This window comes from Bos mutus, chromosome 19 (assembly GCF_027580195.1).
Source record: "Bos mutus isolate GX-2022 chromosome 19, NWIPB_WYAK_1.1, whole genome shotgun sequence".
Taxonomy (NCBI): Eukaryota; Metazoa; Chordata; class Mammalia; order Artiodactyla; family Bovidae; genus Bos; species Bos mutus.
In genome coordinates this window covers 10,972,863-10,997,459 of record NC_091635.1, presented here as the reverse complement: position 1 = coordinate 10,997,459, position 24,597 = coordinate 10,972,863, and the positions used below count along the sequence as shown (strand labels likewise).

General features: G+C 43.2%; 1 protein-coding gene and 1 pseudogene across 1 annotated transcript; one reads left to right on the top strand and one right to left on the bottom strand.

The window, feature by feature from the left end:
• The first annotated feature begins 546 nt into the window (after positions 1–546).
• Positions 547–1,494, top strand: LOC102271678 (olfactory receptor 3A2). Its single transcript, XM_005909496.2, has one exon. It carries the CDS (start codon positions 547–549, stop codon positions 1,492–1,494), a length of 948 nt encoding a protein of 315 aa, XP_005909558.2.
• Positions 1,495–7,469: 5,975 nt separating this feature from the next.
• On the bottom strand, positions 7,470–8,408 carry LOC102272243 (olfactory receptor 1D5-like; annotated as a pseudogene).
• Between the last annotated feature and the right edge of the window lie 16,189 nt (positions 8,409–24,597).

The following is a 24,597-nucleotide window of genomic DNA, read 5'->3' as shown; positions in this document are numbered from 1 at the left end:
TGGAGTATCCTGATAGGATACCCTGACAGTAATGGGTATCTTCTTTCTGACTCTTGCCATATCTTGGCTTCATCGTCATTATGTCTAGAAGTCTTGGGCCTGGGTTGTGTTTTCAAATGCTTTCTAGATATTTCTCTCCAAATACCATTAATTTTTCTATTTTGAAATCTGTTTGTTGGTTTGGGCTGATCCCTCAGAGTAAACTGGGGGATTTACATTTTAGTCTCACTGTATTCAAAGAGGAAGTTTGCTTTTATGTGAATTTATTTCCCCAAGTATTCTAACATTTTTCAACTGGGAGAAGATGGGAGGGACAAAGTTCTGGTGGTTTGGGGCATCTCAGCCAAGAGCAGGGTAAAGACATGGAAGGATGAAGGAAGTCAGTGAGTGAGGTGTAAGTGACCCCAGGGAGTGGGAAAACCATCACCCAGACAGCTAGGAACTTACCATGAGGCTCTGAACATATATGGTTTAACATATTTATGTTGAATAAGTACATTAAGTAGATGAAACTTCCACTCCTGCGACATTTCCTTACAGAGACTCATGCAGCCAGAAGCTAGAACCAACAGGACAGCTGTAACTGAATTTATTTTACTGGGCTTAGTGGAAACAGAAAATCTACAGCCTATGGTCTTTGTACTCTTCCTCTTTGCCTACCTGGTCACTGTCGGGGGCAACCTCAGCATCCTGGCAGCCATCTTGGTGGAACCAAAACTCCACACCCCCATGTACTTCTTCCTGGGGAATCTATCGGCGCTGGACATTGGGTGCATCACCGTCACTGTTCCTGCCATGTTGGGCCGTCTCCTGTCCCACAAGCGCACAGTTCCCTATGCAGGCTGCCTCTCCCAGCTCTTCTTCTTCCACCTTCTGGCTGGGATGGACTGCTTCCTGTTGACAGCCATGGCCTATGATCGATTCTTGGCCATCTGCCGACCTCTCACCTACAGCACTCGCATGAGCCAGACGGTCCAGAGGATACTAGTGGTTGTGTCCTGGGCTTGTGCCTTCACCAATGCACTGACCCACACTATTGCCCTAACCACCCTTAACTTCTGTGGTCCCTGTGAGGTCAATCACTTCTACTGTGACCTCCCACAGCTCTTCCAGCTCTCCTGCTCCAGCACTAGGCTCAATGAGCTGCTGCTCTTTGGCGTGGGTTTCATAATGGCAGGTACACCTGTGGTTCTCATCATCAGCTCCTACATCCACGTGGCAGCTGCGGTTCTACGAATCCGCTCAGCGGAGGGCAGGAAGAAAGCCTTCTCCACGTGTGGCTCCCATCTCACTGTGGTCTGCCTCTTCTATGGAACCGGTATGTTCAACTACATGCGCCTGGGTTCAGAGGAGGCTTCAGACAAGGATAAGGGAGTTGGAGTTTTCAACACAGTTATCAATCCCATGCTGAACCCACTTATCTACAGCCTTAGAAACCCTGACGTTCAGGGTGCCCTGTGGCGGGTACTTGTAGGGAGGCGGTCACTGGCATGAGGGGTGATAGGGTCCTTTCTGCCTTTTCTGGGTTGGGGAAATTTCCCATGAGGGCAGTAACCTGGAAAAATGGTTTCTCTACTCTGTCATTCCCAAAACTGTCCATGGCTACACCTGGAGCTTGTCTTCTTTGTAATCTCTTCTTGCAGTCGAGAACTGGAAGGATAGGCTGAGATAAAGATAGGAAGGAAAGGTATGAGGGTGAGAAGTAGGAAAGACTTAGGAGTGGAGGACTGAAGATGAAAATGAGGATATGTGGAGGGATGGGACAGCATGGTGAACAAAAGTAGTAAGAAAGAAAAATGGAAATTAGGAAAAGGACATGAGAGGATGGGAGGTGAGAAAGGATGAGAGAATTAAGGGTAACACACTAGACGCCTAAGGAATGCTGATGAGTTCAAGGATGAGTGTCGAGAAAATGAAGAATGAATAGGAGGGGAGATGAGAATAAAATTCATCTATAGAATCACTTCCTATTAGCATATGGCCATGGAATAACTAGCACCTTTGATGTTACTGTTGGGCCCCACCCGTCCAACCAGGAAAAGAAAAGTTTAAGTTTTGATGAAGGTGTAATGATACAAGGCAGTTTAGGTATTCCTCTTCTGCTTCCTCTGGCTAGGAGATGATCCTAGAAAGACAGGGGGCAGGACTGACAGATGAGAAGAGCGAGGGAAGATGTGTGTGCTGAGGCTCCATCCTCCATAACCCCACTGGGCCGTCAAAATCAAGAGCCTCCCTGCCTCTGGGTGCAGCACCTGGTGACAGTCTAAAGAACACAGATGAAATCAGTCTCTTTCCTGATACTCTTGGGTCTCCAGACACTTTGGGGTTAAAGAGAATGAGCTTCTCTCAAGGGGAAAAATTATTGAGAATGACAACCATGCATGTGGGCTGTAAGCACCGTTCTGTGACCTTAAATCTATGGCTGGACTTGTTCCATAAAGAACTGGGACGAGATCATCTCACCAGGAGTTTCTTCATCTTAAATGACCTTTGATATAATTTTCTAGGTGACCTTTCTCATGAGGATGAGTCCAGAACACATTTTGAGAACTTTACCACCACCACTCTCCACCACTCTATAGACCCCATGACACTTAGCACTAATGTGTACATCCACTAAGTTATCACAGTGTCTGTTTACCACGTCCCTTTCATAAAGGGTTGTTATAAATGAATATCTTTAATTTTTACAAACTGAAGTTGAGAAATGGCAGTATTTTTATTTGGATCTTTAATTCCAGTTAAAACTGCAGTTGGATATCTTTTCACATATTAAGTGGCCAGTTGTATTTCTTCAAATTAGTGCTGAATGCTGCTGGAGCAAGGATTATACAGAAAATGAAGAATAATAGCCAGGAGATGAGAAAATTCACTATAGAGTATGATTCCTATTAGCATATGGCCATGCTGCTGCTAAGTTTGATGTTCGTGTCGGACCCCTGTGCAACCCCCAGGACGGCAGCCCACCAGGTTTTGATGAAGGTGGATTCTCCAAGGCAAGAACACTGGAGTTCCTCTGCCATTTCCTGATCTCCAATGACAGGAAAGTGACAAAGTGAAAGTGAGAAGAAGATGTTTGTGCTGACTTTATCCTCCATAACCCCATGGACTGCAGCCCATCAGAGTCTCCCTCCGTCCATGGGATTTTCCAGGCAAGAGTACTGGAGTCGGTGCTTTCCTGATACTGCTCCACCAAAACAGTATACTAAGAGATATATATAGTATTTAGACCGATGGTAATGATAACCCTGTATGTGAGACAGCAAAAGAGACACAGATGTACAGAACAGTCTTTTGGACTCTGTGGCAGAGAGAGAGGTGGGACAATCTGGGAGAATGGTTGAAACATGTATAATATCATATAAGAAATGAATCTAGGTGACCAGTCCAGGGGATGAGTGCAGGATACAGGATGAGAGGGGCAGGTGCACTGGGATGACCCAGAGAGATCTACCCGGGAGGGAGGAGGAAGGGGGGTTCAGGATGGACAACAGTTATACACCTGTCTGGATTTATGTTGATGTATGGCAAAACCAATACAAATAAATATCTTTAATTAGCAAACAATTAAAATAAATATATTTAAATTAAAAAATATATAATTAAAACTCTCTGATAAAAAAAAACAACCAACAACAAAAGAACAAGAAGAAGTACTTTTTGACAGTTTGTGCCCTCTTTTCTGGAGAAGGCAATGGCACCCCATTCCAGTACTCTTGCCTGGAAAATCCCATGGATGGAGGAGCCTGGTGGGCTGCAGTCCATGGGGTCGCTGAGAGTCGGACATGACTGAGAGACTTCACTTTCACTTTTCACTTTCATGCATTGGAGAAGGAAATGGCAACCCACTCCAGTGTTCTTGCCTGAAGAATCCCAGGGACCGGGAGCCTGGTGGGCTGCCGTCTATGGGGTTGAACAGAGTCGGACACGACTGAAGCAAATTTAGCAGCAGCAGCAGCCCTCTTTTCCACTGGATTGTTTTGTTAGGAAATTGTAACTGGCCAACCTTCACAAACAATGAAACTCAGCTTTGAATCAGCTCAGGTCCAGATTGAACAAAAGTGATCTAATCTTAGTGCCTAATAGATGCAAAAATAAATAATTTTTGGAGGAAGAAGATATCATCCAGAGCCAGGCAATAGAAACTTAATCTGAGCCATATACATAATTTAAAATTTTCTAGAAGCCTCATGGGGACAAGACTGTTTCTGAGTCTGTAGCAGGGACCATTTTAAAGCTAAAGTAAGCAAGTGAAATTAATTTCAATGATTCATTTTCTTTTATTCATATATCTAAAACATTATCATCTCAACATATAATCAATATTATGAAACTATAAGTGAGATATTTTACATTCTTATTTTTCATACTGTCCTTAGAATCATGTATATTTTAAACTTACAAAACCTCTCAATATGGATGCTAAATTTCATCAAAAATACTTGACCTGAGTCCTCTCGCAAGGCTATGATCAAGCCATCAGCCAGTGGTGTAACTGTCTCCAGGCCTGACTGAGGAAAGGAAAGCTTCCACATTCATTCACATGGTCACTGGTAGGACTCAGTTCCTTGCAGGTTAGGGGACTGAGGACCTCAGGACCTCACTGGCCTGAGGTTGGAGGCTGCCTCAGTTCCTTGACCCTAGGCATCTTAAAATGTGGTGCCTTCCTTCCTCAGAACTAGAAAAGAACCATAAAGAAAGACTGAGAAAGAAAGCAAATAGGAGGTCCTCTGCTTGTGTGCCCTCAGCAACAACCATTTAGCAGCCATAAGCAGACAAACGTACTGCTTCCCTGATAGCTCAGTTGGTAACGAATCCGCCTGCAATGCAGGAAGCTCTGGTTCAATTCCTGGGTCAGGAAGACCCGCTGGAGTAGGGATAGGCTACCCACTCCAGTATTCTTGGGCTTCCTTTGTGGCTCAGCTGGTAAAGAATCCGCCTGCAATGTGGGAGACCTGGCTTCGATCCCTGGCTTGGGAAGATCCCCTGGAGATGGGAAAGGCTACCCACACCAGTATTCTGGCTTAGAGAATTCCATGGACTGTATAGTCCATGGGGTGCAAAGAGTTGGACACAACTGAGCAACTTTTACTTCACTTCACTTTATGCAGACAAAAGTGGGCTTCCCAGGTGGCGCTAGTGGTAAAGAATCCACCTGCCAATGCAAGAGACACAAGAGATGTGGGTTCAATCCCTGGGTCGGGAAGATCCCCTGGAGGAGGAAATGGCAACCCACTCTAGCATTCTTGCCTGGAGAATTCCATGGACAGAAGAGCCTGGTGGGCTACGGTCTATGGGGCTACAAATAGACTTGATTGAGTGCATACACACACACACACACACACACACACACACACACATGCCGACAAAAGTGACTTTGTGGGGATTTGGGATCCAGGTAGGAGACTGGAAACTTGTGGAGCTCACGACCAAAGAGGGGGGCTTCCCTGGTGGCTCAGTGCTAAAGAACCTGCCTGCCAATGCAGGAATAACCAGTTTGATCCCTGGTCCGGGAAGATCCCATATGCCATGGAACAACTAAGCCCAGGAACTGCCACTACTGAGCCCATGTGCCCCAACTACTGAAGTCCACATGCCCTAGAGCCTGTGCCCCACAAGTGAAGTGACCACAATGAGAAGCCCAGGCACTGAAACAAGTCGCTCTCACTTGCTGTAACTAGAGAAAAGACCTTGCAACTTTCATAGAGGGAAAAGGGAAGTTAAGAGGGCTGTGGTCAACAAAGGATCTATGGCTTTTCATTGGATGAGTCCTTGCCAGGAAAGAAGAGGAGTCTTTCTTCCTCCAGACTGGCTCTGTTACAGTCACAGGGTGTGAGAGCTTGGCTATCTGCTCCAAAGACAAATACTTCCCCCACCATTCACCCAGTGATCTTACCTTGCCTTGCTCTACTCACTTTTCGACTCATCAGCATGCCTTAATTCTGAGCTCAGCTTTTACCATCTCAAGGAAGCCCTCCCTGAATTCCCCATCACTAACAAGCCAGGTGAGTCTTCCTCCTCCTTCTCCCCAACCCACATGCTCAGAGCATGACCACTGCCTTCAGACACAGAAATAAGGTAGCCTCCCTCCTTGGTCCATCATGAGCTCCTGATTCATGTTTGTAAAACAGTCTAAGCCACTAATAGGCATTCAGTCATTGTCAGTGGAACAAACTGAACCTCAGATCAAGTCAACTCTCCCTGTCTCTCAACGTCTAGGTCAGTGCTGGCTCTGCTGATTCATCTGTAAAGAACTGCTCCCTCTTTCACACTCCCAGAACCCAGGGACTCATCTTCTCATCAGTAACTTCTCCTTTTCTATCCATTGCACTTGACACTAGGCTGGTGGAACCAAGTAGAGATAGGGTCTCATAATTACCTCCCCACTTCTGCTTCCACCACCAATCCTGTCCATGAGCATGTGTTGATCACACTTGAACATTTTGCTTTGAGTGCAGGGTAGAGTGGTTGCAAGGAGAGGTGGGACCATGGAGTGAGGAGCTGGCATAACACAGGATAGGGTGGGCTTCTCAGGGATGAGGTCTCTCCACAGGGAAAAGGAAAATAGGAGAAAGCCACAGTCAGTATTGCTTTGAGGTCTGAGAGAGCAATGCTGATGTGGATGAGGAGGGTGTGAATGAGACCATAGAGGACAGAGAGCACCCAACACAAGATGAGGAGTGAAACACAGAGCCCAGGGAATGGATAGCCTCACCCAGGGCACCTGCAGTGGGGGTAATGCAGGTGTCTCCAAATGGCTCACAGGCAGCAGGTCCCCAAGAGCATGTCAGAGCTCAAGACCAAGAGTGTTCTAGAGAGTCCCCTCTCCAGGCCACAACTGGGTATATTATGAAAGACTGGGATGGTGGCACTGTGGTCCTATGGTCAGATAAGTTGAAGACTTTGATCCTGCAAAATTTTAGTATTAGTGTTAACATGACCTTATTTATTGCCAAGGTTGATGAGGTCTGGGGACACTGGTTACACATAGGTGTGTTCCCTCATCACAGAGAGTACTGGAGTGGGGTGCCATTGCCTTCTCTGAGTATTAGTGTTAACATGACCTTATTTATTGCCAAGGTGGATGAGGTCTGGGGACACCTGTTACACATAGGTGTCTTTTCATCACCACAGAGGTATGAGCTCATTTTGAGCTGGATCTATGGTCTCATGGGGCTTCCCAGGCAGCTCAGTGATAAAGAATCCAGCTGCCAGTGCAGGAGACTCAGGTTCAGTCCCTGGGTCGGGAAGATTCCCTGAAGAAGGAAATGGCAACCTGCTCCAGTGTTCTTGCCTGGCAAATTCCATGGACAGAGGAGCCTGGTGGGTGACAGTCCATGGGGTGGTAAAAGGGTCAGACACGACTTAGTGACTAAATAATGAGTGTGCCCTCATCACTCCTGTGTCCTCCATAGGATAACACCTTGTACATGAATTGAAGCAATCTCCACTTCAATGCCCAGATTACCTCATGCCAACCTCTGGAAGTCTTTCCCTAAGAGGAGTCTTCCCAGTGCCCCATGCATGGCCTTCATCCTCAGGCTATAGATGAAAGGGTTCATCATGGGGGTCACCACAGCATACATCAGTGGGGCTACTGAATCCTTCATGTAGTGGGTTTTGAGGGGCTGCAGATATACCATACCAAGTGTCCCACAGAAGAGGGAGACCACAGCCAAGTGGGAGGCACGGGTGGAGAAAGCTTTGTGCTTCCCAGACACTGAAGGTATCTGGAGGATGGTGCTGACAATCCAGACATAGGACATGGTCATGAACCCTCAAGGGGTGAGGAAGATGAAGCAGCCTGTGATAATCAACACTGTGTGAGTGATGTGAATGTTAGAACAGGCGAGCCTCAGTAGGACGTCCATCTCACAGAAGATGTAGCGGATCCTCCAGGACCTCAGAAGGTCACCTTGGTCATGAGGAGGGTGTGATGAGGCCACAGAGGACAGAGAGGGCCCAACACAAGGTGAGGAGTGAAATGAGAGCCCAGGGCTCATGGCTGTGGTGTAGTGGAGGGGCGGCAGATGACCACACAGCGGTCATATGCCATCGTGGCCAGGATGAGGTTGTCCAGAGCCACCAAGGAGACCAGGAAATAGAGCTGAGTCACACACCCTCCATATGAGATGGCTTTGTTCTGAGACTGAAGGTTTACCACCATCTTGGGGATTCTCTTGGTGATGAAGAAGAGGTCTGTGAAGCAGAAGTTGGCCAGGAAGAAGTACATGGGAGTGTGCAGGCGGGAGTCAGAGCCAATGGCCAGAATGATGAGCACATTTCCCACCACTGTGACCAGACACATGGAACAGGAACATCCAAAACAGGACCCACTGCTGCTCAGGATTCTGTGAGATCCCCAGGAGGAGGAACTCTGAGACTCCACTCCGGTTGTCTCCATGCATTTCTCCAACTGTCTGCAACATCAGCACCAACAAATGTTTGTTAACTAAGTTACTTCTATTAAACAAGGGCATTCACATACACAAGATCAACTATTCTCTTGGCATTAAAATATCTTGAATTAAATTTTATAATATTTTAATACAGATTTTCAACAAAGTAATAACAGGCATAAACATATAACATGGACCCTGTCCATCACCAACTCCCAGAGCTTACTCAAACTCATGTCCATCCAGTCAGTGATGCCATCCAACCATCTCATCCTCTGTTGTCCCCTTCTCCTCTCGCCTTCAATCTTTCCCAGCATCAGGGTCTTTTCCAATGAGTCAGTTCTTTGGATCAGGTGGCCAAAGTATTGGAGCTTCAGCTTCAGCATCAGTCCTTCCAGTGAACATTCAGGACTGATTTCCTTCAGGATTGACTTCTTCTCTGCCATACTTCTTTTTTTTAATTAATTTATTTACTTTAATTGGAGGCTAATTAGTTTACAATATTGTAGTGGTTTTTGCCATACATTGACATAAATCAGCCATGGGTGTACACATGTTCCCCATCCTGAAAACCCCTCCCCATTTCATCCCTCAGGGTCATCCCAGTACACCGGCTCTATGCGCCCCGTCTCATGCATCAAACCTGGACTGGCGATCTATTTCACATATGGTAATATACATGTTTCAATGTTATACTTGTACACCTGTGGCAGATTCATGTTGATGTATGGCAAAACCAATACAATATTATAAAGTAATTAACCTCCAATTAAAATAAATAAATTTATATTAAAAAAATGCTATTCTCTCACATCATCCCACCCTCGTCTTCTCCCACAGAGTCCAAAAGTCTGTTCTTTATCTCTGTGTCTCTTTTGCTGTCTCACATATAGGGTCATCATTACCATCTTCCTAAACTCCATATATATGCATTAATATACTGTATTGGTATTTTTCTTTCTGACTTACTTCACTCTGTATAATAGGCTCCAGTTTCATCCATCTCATCAGAACTGATTCAAATGCATTCTTTTTAATAGCTGAGTAATATTCCATTGTGTATATGTACTACAGCTTTCTTTTCCATTCATCTGCCAATGGACATCTAGGTTGCTTCCATGTCCTAGCTATTGTAAACAGTGCTGTGATGAACACTGGGGTACACATGTCTCTTTCAATTCTGGTTTCCTCGGGGTGTATGCCCAGCAGTGGGATTACTGGGTCGTATGGTCTGCTATACTTCTTATCTGCCATACTCAATATTACAGGAATAATGTCTATGTCTTATTTTAAATTCTACCATCTTACCACATTCTTGAAGTGCTTAAAGGTTAATACATCATGATATTGAGTAGATGTTTAGTTAACAATAATTGCGCCTCAAATAAACCTCACTGGCAATGATACTGCCACTGTGCAAAGATGAACAGATTTTAAAATAATATTTATAACAGGTTATGCACTATAAAAAGGGCTTCCCTGGTGGGCTCAGACAGTAAAGCCTCTACCTGCAATGCGGGAGACCTGGGTTCAGTCCCTGGGTTGGGAAGATCCCCTGGAGAAGGCAATGGCAACCCACTCCAGAACTCTTGCCTGGAAAATCCCATGGACGGAGGAGCCTGGTAGGCTACAGTTCATGGGGTAGCAAAGAGTCGGACATGACTGAGTGACTTTACTTTCTTTCTTTCTTATGCACTATAAGAAATGATTATTATACAACTGGACAAAGGGAGAGAGTAAAAATATTGGAAAGGAGAAGGAAAAATTATCATTTTCATTGATAGGATGATGTATTGGGGAAATCTAAGACAATCAACTGAAATGTCATTGGAAATAAAAATCAGCGTCAGTAAAGTGGCCAATCACGCAATGAATGAATAGACCTCAAAACTAACAGTGGGCCCAGTAAGTCCACCTAGAGTGCAGTTATTAAGACTTAAGATGAATATTTCAGATGCTGGAACTCATTATCTGAGCTTTGTCACTCACTATGAAACCCCAGGCCAGTTACCTGAGCTCTTTCACACTAGCAATCCCCTGTAAATAATGAGTTGTGGTAAGGGTAAAATTAAGGAATAAAGTGCTGAACACAAAGTATTAGCATGTAGTGGACATACAATAAATATTGCCTATTACTGTTATTATATATAGGTAAACAGTTATCTGGTGAGAATACAGTGTGAACAATGACATTATCAGCAAAATAATCTAAGCTTTAAGATGTTAATAAGAATTGAGCAGGACCTTCCAATTCTTCCCCTGGAGAAGGGAATGGCAACCCACTCCAGCATTCTTGCCTGGAGAATTCTATGGGCAGTCCATGGGGTCAAAAGGAGTCAGACACGACTTTCACTTTCCACTTCTCCATTTCTCTATTTAAATAATAAATGGATAAACTCACTAATTTTTTGATATAAAGATGAAGTATTGCACATGTGTGTATTCTCCTGAATTAATCTAAGATTTATTTAACCTATCCAAGTCAAAATCATAACAGGACTTCCTGGAAACAATGACTATTTAAAGTTTCATCTAAAAATAAACATGAGGGACTTCCCTGGTGGTCCAGCTCAGAGATGGACCTAAGACTCTGAGCTCCCAATGCAGTTGGATCCCTGTTCAGGAAACTAGATCCCACATGCCACAACTAAGTCCCAGCACAGCCAAAGAAATAAATAAAAATATTTTAAAAATAAATTTGGACAATGTCGAGAAGAATGCTAGAAAGAGAACATTTTTTCTGTCAAACAGAAAAGCAGTGTGGTACTGGTGCTGGAGTGAACATTCAGTGGAGCTAGACAGAACTTTAGAAACAGAGCCAAGAAAGGTCTCAGGAAGCAAGGATAATAGTCATAAATTATACTGACAGTTATTGAAGATACTTGAGATCCAAGAACTTCTGATTTTTATGCTAGAAATTATTATAATAGTGCCAAACGTTGAAGCAAATGTCCGACTGCTTGTCCTTGGTCTTCCACTTTTTTATAAATTTAATTTTATATTTCTTGAAGATCATAGACACATGCTATAAAGATCCGTATTCACACACACACACTGTTGTTCTTGAAAAATATTTTCTCCATATAACTGAGTATTTTTTCATGTATACCAAACAAGAGAAAAATACATGCTCAACTCTGTCATTTTGTAACTTTGGAAATAAACAGAAAGGACATGCTTTTTACTAAAAAAAATTCTAGTACTAGAAGTTCATCTTAAGAATCAGTTCAGTTCAGTTCAGTTCAGTTGCTCAGTAGTGTTCGACTCTTTGCGACCGCATGAATCGTAGCACTCCGGGCCTCCCTGTCCATCACCATCTCCTGGAGTTCACTCAGACTCACGTCCATCGAGGCAGTGATGCCATCCAGCCATCTCATCCTCTGTTGTCCCCTTCTCCTCCTGCCCCCAATCCCTCCCAGCATCAGAGTCTTTTCCAATGAGTCAACTCTTCGCATCAGGTGGCCAAAGTACTGGAGTTTCAGCTTTAGCATCATTCCTTCCAAAGAAATCCCAGGGCTGATCTCCTTCAGAATGGACTGGTTGGAGCTCCTTGCAGTCCAAGGGACTCTCCAGAGTCTTCTCCAACACCACAGTTCAAAGGCATCAATTCTTCAGCGCTCAGCTTTCTTCACAGTCCAACTCTCACATCCATATATAATCAGACAAAATGTAAAAAACTGTACTATCTTAGAGGTTCATCAGAGCCTTGTTAACAAGAGTAAAAATGTAGAAACAACATAAACATTCAACATTAGAGGTTTTCCTTAAAAATTACAGAATACCTAGGAAATGGCAACCCACTCCAGTGTTCTTCCCCGGAAAATTTCATGAGCAGAGGAGCCTGGTGGTCTACAGTCCCTGGGGTCACAGAGAGTAGGACACGACTAAGGGACTAAGTACACAGGAACAGAAAGAGACTTGTGGTTTCCAGCAAGAGAGAAATAGGAGTGACTGAACGGCTATGGGAGTGATGAAAATGTTCTCAAGTTAGATTGTGATGATGGTTGTATAATTCTGTAAATATATTAAAACCATTCAATTGTGTGCTTTAAATGGGTGAATTTGATGCTTTCCAATATACATTAAGTGCAGACAAATACTGTTTGATTCTACTTACATGAGACACTTAGAAAAGGCAAATTCATAGTGTCAGAAAGTACACTGGTAGATGCAAGGGATTGGGGGGATGGGGAGGTGGAGATTGGGAATGGGAAGTGAGTGCTTACAGGGGACAGACTTTCAGGTCAGGAAGGTGAAAAATTCGGGAGATAAATGGTAGTGAGAGTTGCACAGCAATGTGAATGTACTTAGTGCCACTGAACTGTACAGTTAAATATGATTAATATAGTATGATTTATACTACGTGAGTTTTACCACAGTAAAAAAATTTAAAAATACATCATCAACATTAATCAGTCACAGGCATACATATGTTCCCCCCGCCTCTTGAACTCCCCTCGCATCTCCCACCCCTCCAGGTTGTCACAAAGCACTAGGCTGAGTTCTCTGTGTCACACAGCAAATTCCCACTTGCCATCTATTTTACATATGGTAAATAAATGGGTGAATTTTAGGGGTATTGGTTTATATCTCAATAAAGTTATTTTTTAAAGTATATAATCCATTAAATCAGTGGAAAACTCCGAATCTATCATAAATAATGATGTTTAAATTTTTTCATTTATATATGGAAAGTTTGTAACAACTGATAAATTAAAATTTCAGTTTGCTCTTACACAATAAAATAGAAAATCTGCAGTTTACCCCTACTTGACACTAGCGATACCTGCTCAGTGTTGCTGTTATGAGGAAGAGAAACAAGGAAATAAATCAAGTGCTCAGCACTGGCTGAGCCCCTTCTCTAACCAGCTGGGTCCTGGCGCTGAGAGCTCTCCTGAAAGAAGTATGGGTGGGAGGTAGGTAATGGGCTGGGAAAAGCCAGAGGACACTCCAGGACACTGGCCCATCTACTTTCTTGTCCTCAAGGCAAGTGTCCCCCACACTTTGACACGTGCCTCCACAGTGTGACCAAAAAATTTTTAAAACATAAATTATAAAGGAAGTACACATGCCCTTTCTTGAGATGATTCAGTAGGTCTGTTCTGAGAATCAAGTTCTTTTTTAGCAATCACCCTGTGATTTTGATTCCACATTTTGGAAAAAACTGCTCTGAGCCTGTAAAAGTCAGTGGCCAGATGGAAGCAAAGAGGAACTGAAGAGCCTCTTGATGAAAGGGAAAGAGGAAGAGTGAAAAAGTTGGATTGAAACCCAACATTCAAAAAACTAAGATCATGGCATCCGGTCCCATCACTTCATGGCAAATAGATGGGGAGACAACAGAAACATGACAAACTTTATTTTCTTGGGCTCCAAAATCACTGCAGATGGTGACTGCAGCCATGAAATTAAAAGACGCTTGCTCCTTGAAAGAAAAGCTATGACCAACCTAGACAGCATACTAAAAAGGAGAGACATTACTTTGCCGACAAAAGTCTGTATAGTCAAAAATATGATTTTTTCCAGTAGTCATGTATGGATGTGAGAGATGGACTGTAAAGAAAAAGAGTACCAAGAATTGATGCTTTTAAACTGCGGTGTTGGAGAAGACTCGAGAGTCCCTTGGACTGCAAGGAAATCAAATCAGTCCATCCTAAAGGAAATCAGTCCTGAATATTCATTGGAAGGGCTGATGTTGAAGCTGAAGCTCCAATACTGCGGCTACCTGATGAGAAGAACTGACTCATTTGAAAAGACTCTGATGCTGGGAAAGATTAAAGGTGGGAGGAGAAGGGGACGACTGAGGATAAGATGGTTGGATGGCATCACTGACTTAATGGACATGAGTTTGAGCAAGCCCAGGGAGTTGGTGATGACAGGAAAGCCTGGCATGCTGCAGTCCATGGGGTCACAAAGAGTTGAACACAACTGAGCGACTGAACTGAATGGAACTGAGATGGCCTTAAACACACAAATCCCTCTGCAGTGTGACTCAGCAGAAAGAATGTAGGCATGATTTGGAAAAGGGCTCCAAACTGAATTTTGAAAACCTGGCCGTTAGTACCTCTTGTGTTGCTCCCCAGCTGTGTGACCTAGAGGAGAGCACACAACCTCTCTGAGCCTTTTCATCTCACTCATAAACCCTTTCTTGCAGATTGAAGAATGACATGCAACAGAGCATGAGATAGAATGTTGAAAACTACAGAGCATTAAGATTGGAAGGATTGTTAATTACTTTAAAATATGAAGGGATTAAGGGCTTCCTAGGTGGCCCAGCGGTAAAGAATCTGCCTGCTAATGTAGAAGACACATGTTTGATCCCTGGGGCAGGAAGATCCCCTGGAGAAAGAAATGGCAACCCACACCAGTATTCTTGCCTGGGAAATCCCCTGGACCGAGGAGCCTGACAGGCTACAGTCCACAGGGTCACAAAAGAGTCAGACATGACTTAGTGACTAAACTATCAACAAACATGAAGGGATTAGAGTATATGAAGACTTTCCAAGGTGTCTATGCTTGTAGGAGACAGCAAATGGAGAAGGAAGAAGATTTTAAAACAGGAGAGAAAGAGAGGGAGAGAGAGAATGAGGGGGTCGTCCTTATCCCCTGCTCTGTGCTGGCCTCAGAGTTCACTGGTCGTGCTGCCAATGTTTCTGCTATGAAAACTCACAGTCAGGACATAAAGGATCTTAAGTAAAACTGTAGGACTCGGGGCTGGAACAGGGTAAAGTGAAAAGCAAGGGAACTCGTACCTGGAACTTTGGTCCTCTAATACAGGAGACAGAATATAAGGCTGTAGGTGCTCCAATGAGGCTGGGGAAACAGGGCTGAGCATCAGGAAGGAAGGGCCTAAGTCAGGCTGTGTCAGGTCTATTTATCAGTTTGGGGAAGCCTCCAAGGAAGCAATTCCAATACAGTTTCTTCAGATGAGCATGAGTAATTTTCCCAACAAGCCAGGGTCTTGGGAAATGAGCCTTATTTACAAGGAATAAGCCAGACTCTTATTCCCTCTCTTATCTCACTTTGTCTCCTCCCCTATATACTCCTTCCTCCCTCCTTCGCTCTCCCTATTTTAGGTGATAAGATGAGCTTGGATCTCACAAACCATAGATCCCTCAGTCTATCCCCTATCTGACCAAACTGTTAGCACCACTGACTCAGAACTGAAAGGATTTTTAGATTCAAACAAGCCTATTTATTGCCTCCATACCCTCTCCATAGAGGAACTGGATTTTTAACATCTCTGACCAGACAACACCTTGTCCTGTCTTTGCATCTCCACTTTGATGAGGAGCTATCTTCAAACAGATTTCAAGCAAAATGTCTCCAGTCTCAAATGTACACATGCATGGTTACGTCTGACTCTTTATGACCCCATATTCTGCAACCTGCCAGGCTCCCTCCTCTGTCCATGGAATTTTCGAGGCAACAATACTGGAATGGGTTGCCATTTTTTTCTCCAGGGGATCTTCCCAACCCAGGGATAGAACCCACGTCTCCAGCATCTCCTGCATTGGCAGGTGGATTCTTTAGCACTGCACCACAGTTGGTAGTTACAAACAGGACTCAGTTTGGAGTCACCACTCAGAGTAGAGTTATGCCAAAGACACGCTGCTGGAGGAGAGTGAGTGATTTCAGGCATGTTCCCGGTTCCACTGATGGGCCATGATTGATTTATGGAATCGCTCTAGCTACCCGCCTCTCACCGCCTCCTACTTTTCAAATCTAACAATAACACACCTTCCACTTGTCAAAGTATGATGTGGTCACAGCTGTCATAGCGCCACCACCTAGCCATCCCATGGAGTCAGTTTGTATAGTTGGCCTCTGTCCTGCTGCTGAAGCCCTTACAACCTGAGGTCATTTGGTCAGTACAACCTGAACCCCTTTCTGGGAACAGCCCAAAGCCTCTCAGCAAAAACCAACCTCATTTATGCTTGTTGTGCTTGGGACTCTGTCTTCCTTACTTCTCTTCTTGATTTATGTTGTATTATTTATTGATGCAGGCATTGAGCTAGATGCTGGGAAACAACCATGAACAAAATGGACATGATTGCCTCCTTTCATGGAGCCTGAAGATCAGTAAAGAGATAAGGAAAGTAATCACAAACTGATGCATGCCCCAAGGAAGCTATAATCTGAAATAGAGAATAATGAGGGAGGAGCAAGCAACTACTGGATTTGCAAAAAAAAATCGTTAGGGTTTTTTCACACCATCTTACAAAAAACTTGAATGAACTTTTCAGCCAATCCAATACTTAGTTTTGTTGGTCACAGGGTCTCTCTGAAAGACATGTAAGCTGAGACCAGATGGCTGAGAGCTACTCAGGGAGTTGAAAAAAGAGCTCTCCAGAGAGAAGACACAGCATCTTCAAAGGCACAAAAGTGTATATTCAAGGACTGACAGAGAGTCAGTGCTGGTGTTACTCATGCTGTGAGTCACACAAGTTGAGGCTGGGAGCTACGTATGTGCAGATGAAGCCAGTATGTCTGGCTTAATCTGTTTTTTCTTAAAATTATAAGTTCAATGAGAATTCATTTGAGTATTTTAAAGCAAGTGGAGTGGGATGATTTAACTTAGGTTGAATGGATCACTCTAGTGGCCATGAGGAGAACAGGTTGAAGACAGACAGAAACAGAAGCAAACAAAGCAGTGGCCCAGGCATGTGGGGAACACGACCTGAGCTAGGATGGAAGCAGGAAAGAGAAATGATCTAGCTACTTTTGGTGGTGAAATCATGACGCTTCAGTGTTGGGCTGGATCCTGGAAATACAAGAAAGAATAAAATCAAGGATGACCCTCCATTTCTGACTTAGGGAACTGGGGACGGGTGCATAATGGATTAATATGGGGAAGAGTTTGAACTCCTGATAGATGAGCAGGGGAGATGAATGACAAGAGGGTATGTGGATATATAAAAGGTAGTGGATAGTGGATTAAATTTGGAAGACATCAGGACATATAAAATATCTAGAGCTGTGGAGACAGAGGAGATCATCTACAGAACAGGGAGTGAGGAGGGAACGATGATACAGAATCAAGGTCAAAGGAAGACCAGAAGTACCAACACGGCAGTCCAGAGTAAGAGGAAGAATCGGCAGAGGAAATTCAGAGTGCCCAGAGAACACAGAGGGAAACCAGGGCCATTTGCAGTCACAACAGGAAGGACATTTTTGTGGATTTAAGATGGGATATGAAGTCCTCTGTCATCTTCTCTCTGAAAACAGGACTGAGAAAATGCTTACTCACACCACCACTGTTCAACATAATATTGGGAGATTCTGGATAGCACTATATGGAAACAGGAAAAAAATTACCGTACTCATTTCCTTTATCTTTCCTCTGCCACCAACCTCCAGTCTAGGGCACACCTGAAACTATCCCCCTTTTTTTTCACTATAAAGTTTTTCCACTTCCCTCCCTGTCTTTGACGCTCTGCTAAATCCAAGAGGTTTGTTTAGTATCAGAGAAGCCTGTAGGTGTATGTATCAAATTATTAAGATCAGGCCTTAATTTTATTCAGTACATTATTAATTTTATAAATATTATTTTAAAAATAAGATATTTGGACTTCCCTGGTGGTCCAGTGGTTAAGAATTCACCTGCCCACACAGGGGGCACAGGTTTGATCCCTGGTCTGGGAAGATTCCACATGCCTCGAGGTGACTAAGCCCATGCCCCATGACTACTGAGACCACATGTCCTAGAACCTATGGTCTGCAACAAGAGAAGCCACCACAGTGAGAAACCCAGGCACAGTAATGAAGAGTAGCTCACAGCAGCTAGAGAAGACCAATGTGTCGCAACGAAGACCCGAGGCAGTCAAAAATAAAAATGATCAACTAAAAATAAGATATTAAAAAATCTTACTGTTGATATAATTTGATACTCTAATTCCACTTCTAAAGATTTACATCCTAATAAACCATCCAAAATGGAATCAGCTTTAAAAAATATACTTGTCATGATATTATTTATAACTTTTTTAAATAAAAGGAGCCTATACAGCCTAGGGGATATAGCCAATATTCTATAGTAACTATAAATGGACTATAACCTTTAAAAATTGTGAATCACTGTCATACACCTGTAACTTACATAACATTGACATGAACTATATATCCTTCAATTTAAAAAAATAATTAAAACAAAAAAATAAATGGTCAAGAGTGTACATTTTATGCCATGTGGTTATCACAAAATTTTTTAATTTAAAAAATAATAATCAAATCAAACGAGCCTAAATGCCTATCAATTAGGAAATATGATAGTACCAGACCGCCTGACCTGCCTCTTGAGAAACCTGTATGCAGGTCAGCAAGCAACAGTTAGAACTGGACATGGAACAACAGACTGGTTCCAAATAGGAAAAGGAGTACGTCAAGGCTGTATATTGTCACCCTGCTTATTTAATTTATATGCAGAGTACATCATGAGAAGTGCTGGGCTGGAAGAAACACAAGCTGGAATTAAGATTGCCGGGAGAAATATCAATAACCTCAGATATGCAGATGACACCACCCTTATGGCAGAAAGTGAAGAGGAACTCAAAAGCCTCTTGATGAAAGTGAAAGAGGAGAGTGAAAAAGTTGGCTTAAAACTCAACATTCAGAAAACGAAGATCATGGCATCCCGTCCCATCACTTTATGGGAAATAGATGGGGAAACAGTGGAAACAGTGTCAGACTTTATTTTTGGGGGCTCCAAAATCACTGCAGATGGTGACTGCAGCCATGAAATTAAAAGACGCTTACTCCTTGGAAGATATGTTGAAATGTATAAACTCTTAGATGTGTAATTTTAAATGAGATGTCTCCTTTCTAAAAGGGTATACAAATAAACTGTTTCATTCATATGACCTAAAAAAAAAAAAAAAAAGAAAGAAAGAAAGTTATGACCAACCTAGATAGCATATTCAAAAGCAGAGACATTACTTTGCCAACAAAGGTCCATCTAGTCAAGGCTACGGTTTTTCCAGTGGTCATGTATGGATGTGAGAGTTGGACTGTGAAGAAGGCTGAGCGCGGAAGAATTGATGCTTTTGAACTGTGGTGTTGGAGAAGACGCTTGAGAGTCCCTTGGACTGCAAGGAGATCCAACCAGTCCATTCTGAAGGAGATCAGTCCTGGGATTTCTTTGGAGGGAATGATGCTGAAGCTGAAACTCCAATACTTTGGCCACCTCATGGGAAGAGTTGACTCATTGGAAAAGTATCTGATGCTGGGAGGGACTGGGGGCAGGAGGAGAAGGGGACGACAGAGGATGAGATGGCTGGATGGCATCACTGACTCTATGGATGTGAGTCTGAGTAAACTCCGGGAGTTGGTGATGGACAAGGAGGCCTGGCATGCTGCGATTCATGGGGTTACGAAGAGTCAGACATGACTGAGTGACTGAACTGAACTGAATGGGTGTTCACCCCTGCCCTGGTAGCTGAGGGCACAGAGCTGTATCGGACATGGTAGAAGTTTAGTATCTAACTTTCCTGGGATCAAGACATGAACTTATGCAAAGGGGAAATAGCAAGACCTCTCAGCCTGGATTCTCTTGGAGCCCAGAGACAGGACCTGGCTCCATGAAGCCCCCCAGGGAATGAGAAATTAGGCTGAGACGTTGCATCATGTGCATCCCAGCAGTATCAGTTATGAGACTGCCTTGATACTCTCAACTGTTTCCTAACTAATGTGGCTCCAGGGAGCTTCTACTTCCTCTAGCTTTCAGGTTCCCTGGCTTAGATGCTGAATTAATTACTAGGGAAGGTCTCTGCAGTTGTGTTCATCCCACTTAGTGAGTAAAAGTTTGGATTATTTCAAAGGTCTCTCAGAGAACCTGGTCCTGGAAGCCCTCAGAGCAGCAAGTCATCGTTACCCTCTGAAGCAAAGTGGGGCCCCATCTCCACTCTTTCCCCTTCCAGACATGGGTCACCAAGAGGAGAGTGGGTAGGGAAGTGGGTGGCTGCTGTTATTTTGATTTTTGTTTTTGTGGGTGCACAGTTGAGTAAATCATATACCTCAGGTTATGAATATTATCCCCACCGGTCCTTGGAAAGCATCTCTCTGGCTTTATTGTTTTTCATTACCTCCAATTTCTACTCCCTTACTTTTCCCCCACATATGTATCCTCATTCAAGAATGCATATATCCTCAAAGAATACATGTTTTATTTGTCTGTATGTTGCATGTCTGTATATTTATATACAGGGCTTTCCTGGTGGCTCAGTGGTAAAGAATCAGCCTGATAACACAGGATACGTGGGTTTCATCCCTGGGTCGGGAAGATCCCCTGGAGAAGGAAATGGCAAGCCACTCCAGTATTCTTGCCTGGAGAATCCCATGGGCAGTAGAGCCTGGTGGGCTACAATCCATGGGGTCTCAAAAGAATCGGACACAACTTAGTGACTAAAGAACAACAACAGATGTTTATATATATAAATAATACTATGCAGTAGATCTCATTGTCTCTCTCTCTTTTTCTAAAGCTTTATTTATTTATTTTTGGCTGCGCTGGGTCTTCATTGCTGTGCACAGGCCTTCTCTAGTTGCAGCGAGGGGTGGCTCCTCTTGTTGTGGAGCACAGGCCTAGACCACAGGCCCAGTAGTTGTGGCCTCTGGGCTGAGTTGCCTGGAATCCTCCAGGACCAGAGATTGAACCCATGTCCCCTGCATTGCCAGGTGGATTCTCAACCACTGGACCACCAGGAAAGCCCATTAGGTTCCTTAACTTTTGTATTAACAGTACTTTTATGATTCATTCTCCTTGCTCTATGGACACTCCCTGCTTCTCTTATCTCTTTCCAATCCATTTCTTACACTCACCAGAGTATTTCTCTTAATGTTTAAATTAAACCTGAACACTTTCCGGCTTAAATCATTTCAAAAATGTTCTATTAAAATTAGAAAAATGAAACACAGCCTAGATGCTTATCTGGCCTTGCTCCTAGATGTAATCTGCAACCTCAACCAGTGTCATTTGCTTTCTTTTGCTGCCAAAACATCTGCCACCTTGGCTTTCTTTCAGTTCTCAAATTCACAAAATTCTGTCATCTCAGAGCTTTTGCCTTTGCTTTCCTTCTGCCTGGAAGCTCTGCCCTCAACTTTTTGAAAGGCTTTGTCCTAAGCCAAACTAGTCTGAGTTCAGTCAAACTATTTAAGATCAACTTACAGACTTGGATGAAATGTCAAGTATCAGACATAGCATCCAACTTCAAGTGCTGAGGGGCCAAATGACATGCTCTATAGTTAGAGGAAGAGAGCATCATGCGGGTGAAATTTCAATGGAAAACAGAAGGTAGGAGGGCTCTGGACAGAAAAATTCCCGCTCCTTTCTCCCTTCTGTGGATTACTCTGAGGTGCAGTCTCCCCTTGCAAATCCTCTAAATAAATTCTCTGTGCCAAACTCACTTATGAGTTGAATGACTTGCTATTTCTCTTTGCAGCTTGTGAAGCAACAATCGGTACATCAATGTATCACACGCTACAGTTCTTCACATTTTTCCTTGCCTTTCTTCCCTTTTTTCCTCACCATCCTGAGTAAGGTTTATACCTACTGAACAAAGTGTCAGCATTTTAATAACTGTCTACAGATCTGCTGTTTACAGTTTCCTTGGGATTTTCTACATGGACAATCATATTATCTGCCAATAGAGACAGTTTTACTTTTCCTTTCCAATTCTTTTTTTTTTTCTTGCCTTATTGCACTGCCTAGGATTTCCAGTATGTTGGATAGAAACTATGATTGATGACATTGTTGTCTGTTTCCAGTCTTAGAATAAAGCATTTGGTCTTTCACTATTAACATATTACTTTAGATTTTAAAAGATGCCATTTTTAAGATGCTGTTCATCAGGTTCAGGAAATCCCCTCCTATTTCTAGAATTATTATCATGAATGAATGACAAATATTGTCAAAGACTTTTTCTGCCCCTATTGAGATAATTCTACAGGATTTTCTCTTCTTAAAGCTTACAGTATGGTGAATTAAATTACCGAATTTTTAATTTTCAATGTGCCTTACATTCTGAGGATAAACTCTACTTGGTCAGTTCATGAATTACAGCACACCAGGCCTCCCTGTCTATCACCAACTCCTGGAGTTCACTCAAACTCACGTCCATCGAGGCAGTGATGCCATCCAGCCATCTCATCCTCTGTCGTCCCCTTCTCCTCCTGCCCCCAATCCCTCCCAACATCAGAATCTTTTCCAATGAGTCAACTCTTCGCATGAGGTGGCCAAAGTATTGGAGTTTCAGCTTCGGCATCATTCCCTCCAAAGAAATCCCAGGGCTGATCTCCTTCAGAATGGACTGATTGGATCTCCTTGCAGTCCAAGGGACTCTCAAGAGTCTTCTCCAACACCACAGTTCCAAAGCATCAATTCTTTGGTGCTCAGCCTTCTTCACAGTCCAACTCTCACATCCATACATGACCACTGGAAAAACCATAGCCTTGACTAGACGGACCTTTGTTGACAAAGTAATGTCTCTGCTTTTGAATATGCTATCTAGGTTGGTCATAGCTTTCCTTCCAAGGAGTAAGCATCTTTTCATTTCATGGCTGCAGTCACCATCTGCAGTGATTTTGGAGCCCTTAAAAATAAAGTCTGACACTGTTTCCACTGTTTCCCCATCTATTTCCCATGAAGTGATGGGACCAGATGCCATGATCTTCGTTTTCTAAATGTTGAGCTTTAAGGCGACTTTTTCACTCTCCTGTTTCACTTTCATCAAGAGGCTCTTTAGTTCCTCTTCACTTTCTGCCATAAGGGTGGTGTCATCTGCATATCTGAGGTTATTGATATTTCTCCTGGCAATCTTGATTCCAGCTTGTGTTTCTTCCAGCTCAGCGCTTCTCATGATGTACCCTTCATATAAGTTAAATAAGCAGGGTGACAATATACAGCCTTGACATACTCCTTTTCCTATTTGGAACCAGTCTGTTGTTCCATGTCCAGTCTAACTGTGGCTTCCTGACCTGCATACAGATTTCTCAAGAGGCAGGTCAGGTGGTCTGGTATTCCCATCTGTTTCAGAATTTTCCACAGTTTATTGTGATCCACACAGTCAAAGGCTTTGGCATAGTCAATAAAGCAGAAATAGATGTTTTTCTGGAACTCTCTTGCTTTTCCCATGATCCAGCTGATGTTGGCAATTTGATCTCTGGTTCCTCTGCCTTTTCTAAAACCAGCTTGAACATCTGGAAGTTCACCGTTCACGTATTGCTGAAGCCTGGCTTGGAGAATTTTGAGCATTACTTTACTAGCGTGTGAGATGAATGCAATTGTGCAGTAGTTTGAGCATTCTTTGGCATTGCCTTTCTTGGGATTGGAATGAAAACTGACCTTTTCCAGTCCTGTGGCCACTGCTGAGTTTTCCAAATTTGCTGGCATATTGAGTGCAGCACTTTCACAGCATCATCTTTCAGGATTTGAAATAGCTCAACTGGAATTCCATCACCTCCACTAGCTTTGTTCGTAGTGATGCTCTCTAAGGCCCACTTGACTTCACATTCCAGGATGTCTGGCTCTAGGTCAGTGATCACACCATCGTGATTATCTGGGTCATGAAGATCTTTTTTGTACAGTTCTTCTGTGTATCCTTGCCACCTCTTCTTAATGTCTTCTGCTTCTGTTAGGTCCATATCATTTCTGTCCTTTATCGAGCCCATCTTTGCATGAAATGTTCCCTTGGTATCTCTGATTTTCTTGAAGAGATCTCTAGTCTTTCCCATTCTCTTGTTTTCTTCTATTTCTTTGCACTGATCTCTGAGGAAGGCTTTCTTATCTCTTCTTGCTATTCTTTGGAACTCTGCATTCAGATGCTTATATCTTTCCTTTTCTCCTTTGCTTTTCGCTTCTCTTCTTTTCACAGCTATTTGTAAGGCCTCCCCAGACAGCCATTTTGCTTGTTTGCATTTTTTTTTCCATGGGGATGGTCTTGATTCCTGTCTCCTGTACAATGTCACGAACCTCAGTTTATAGTTCATCAGGCACTCTATCTATCAGATCTAGGCCCTTAAATCTATTTCTCATTTCCACTGTATAATCATAAAGGATTTGATTTAGGTCATACCTGAACAGTCCAGTGGTTTTCCCTACTTTCTTCAATTTAAGTCTTAATTTGGTAATAAGGAGTTCATAATCTGAGCCACAGTCAGCTCCTGGTCTTGTTTTTGTTGACTGTATAGAGCTTCTCCATCTTTGGCT

Excerpts from the sequence above, each read along its gene's own strand:
- LOC102271678 (XM_005909496.2), top strand. The coding sequence starts at position 547 with ATGCAGCCAGAAGCTAGAACCAACAGGACAGCTGTAACTGAATTTATT.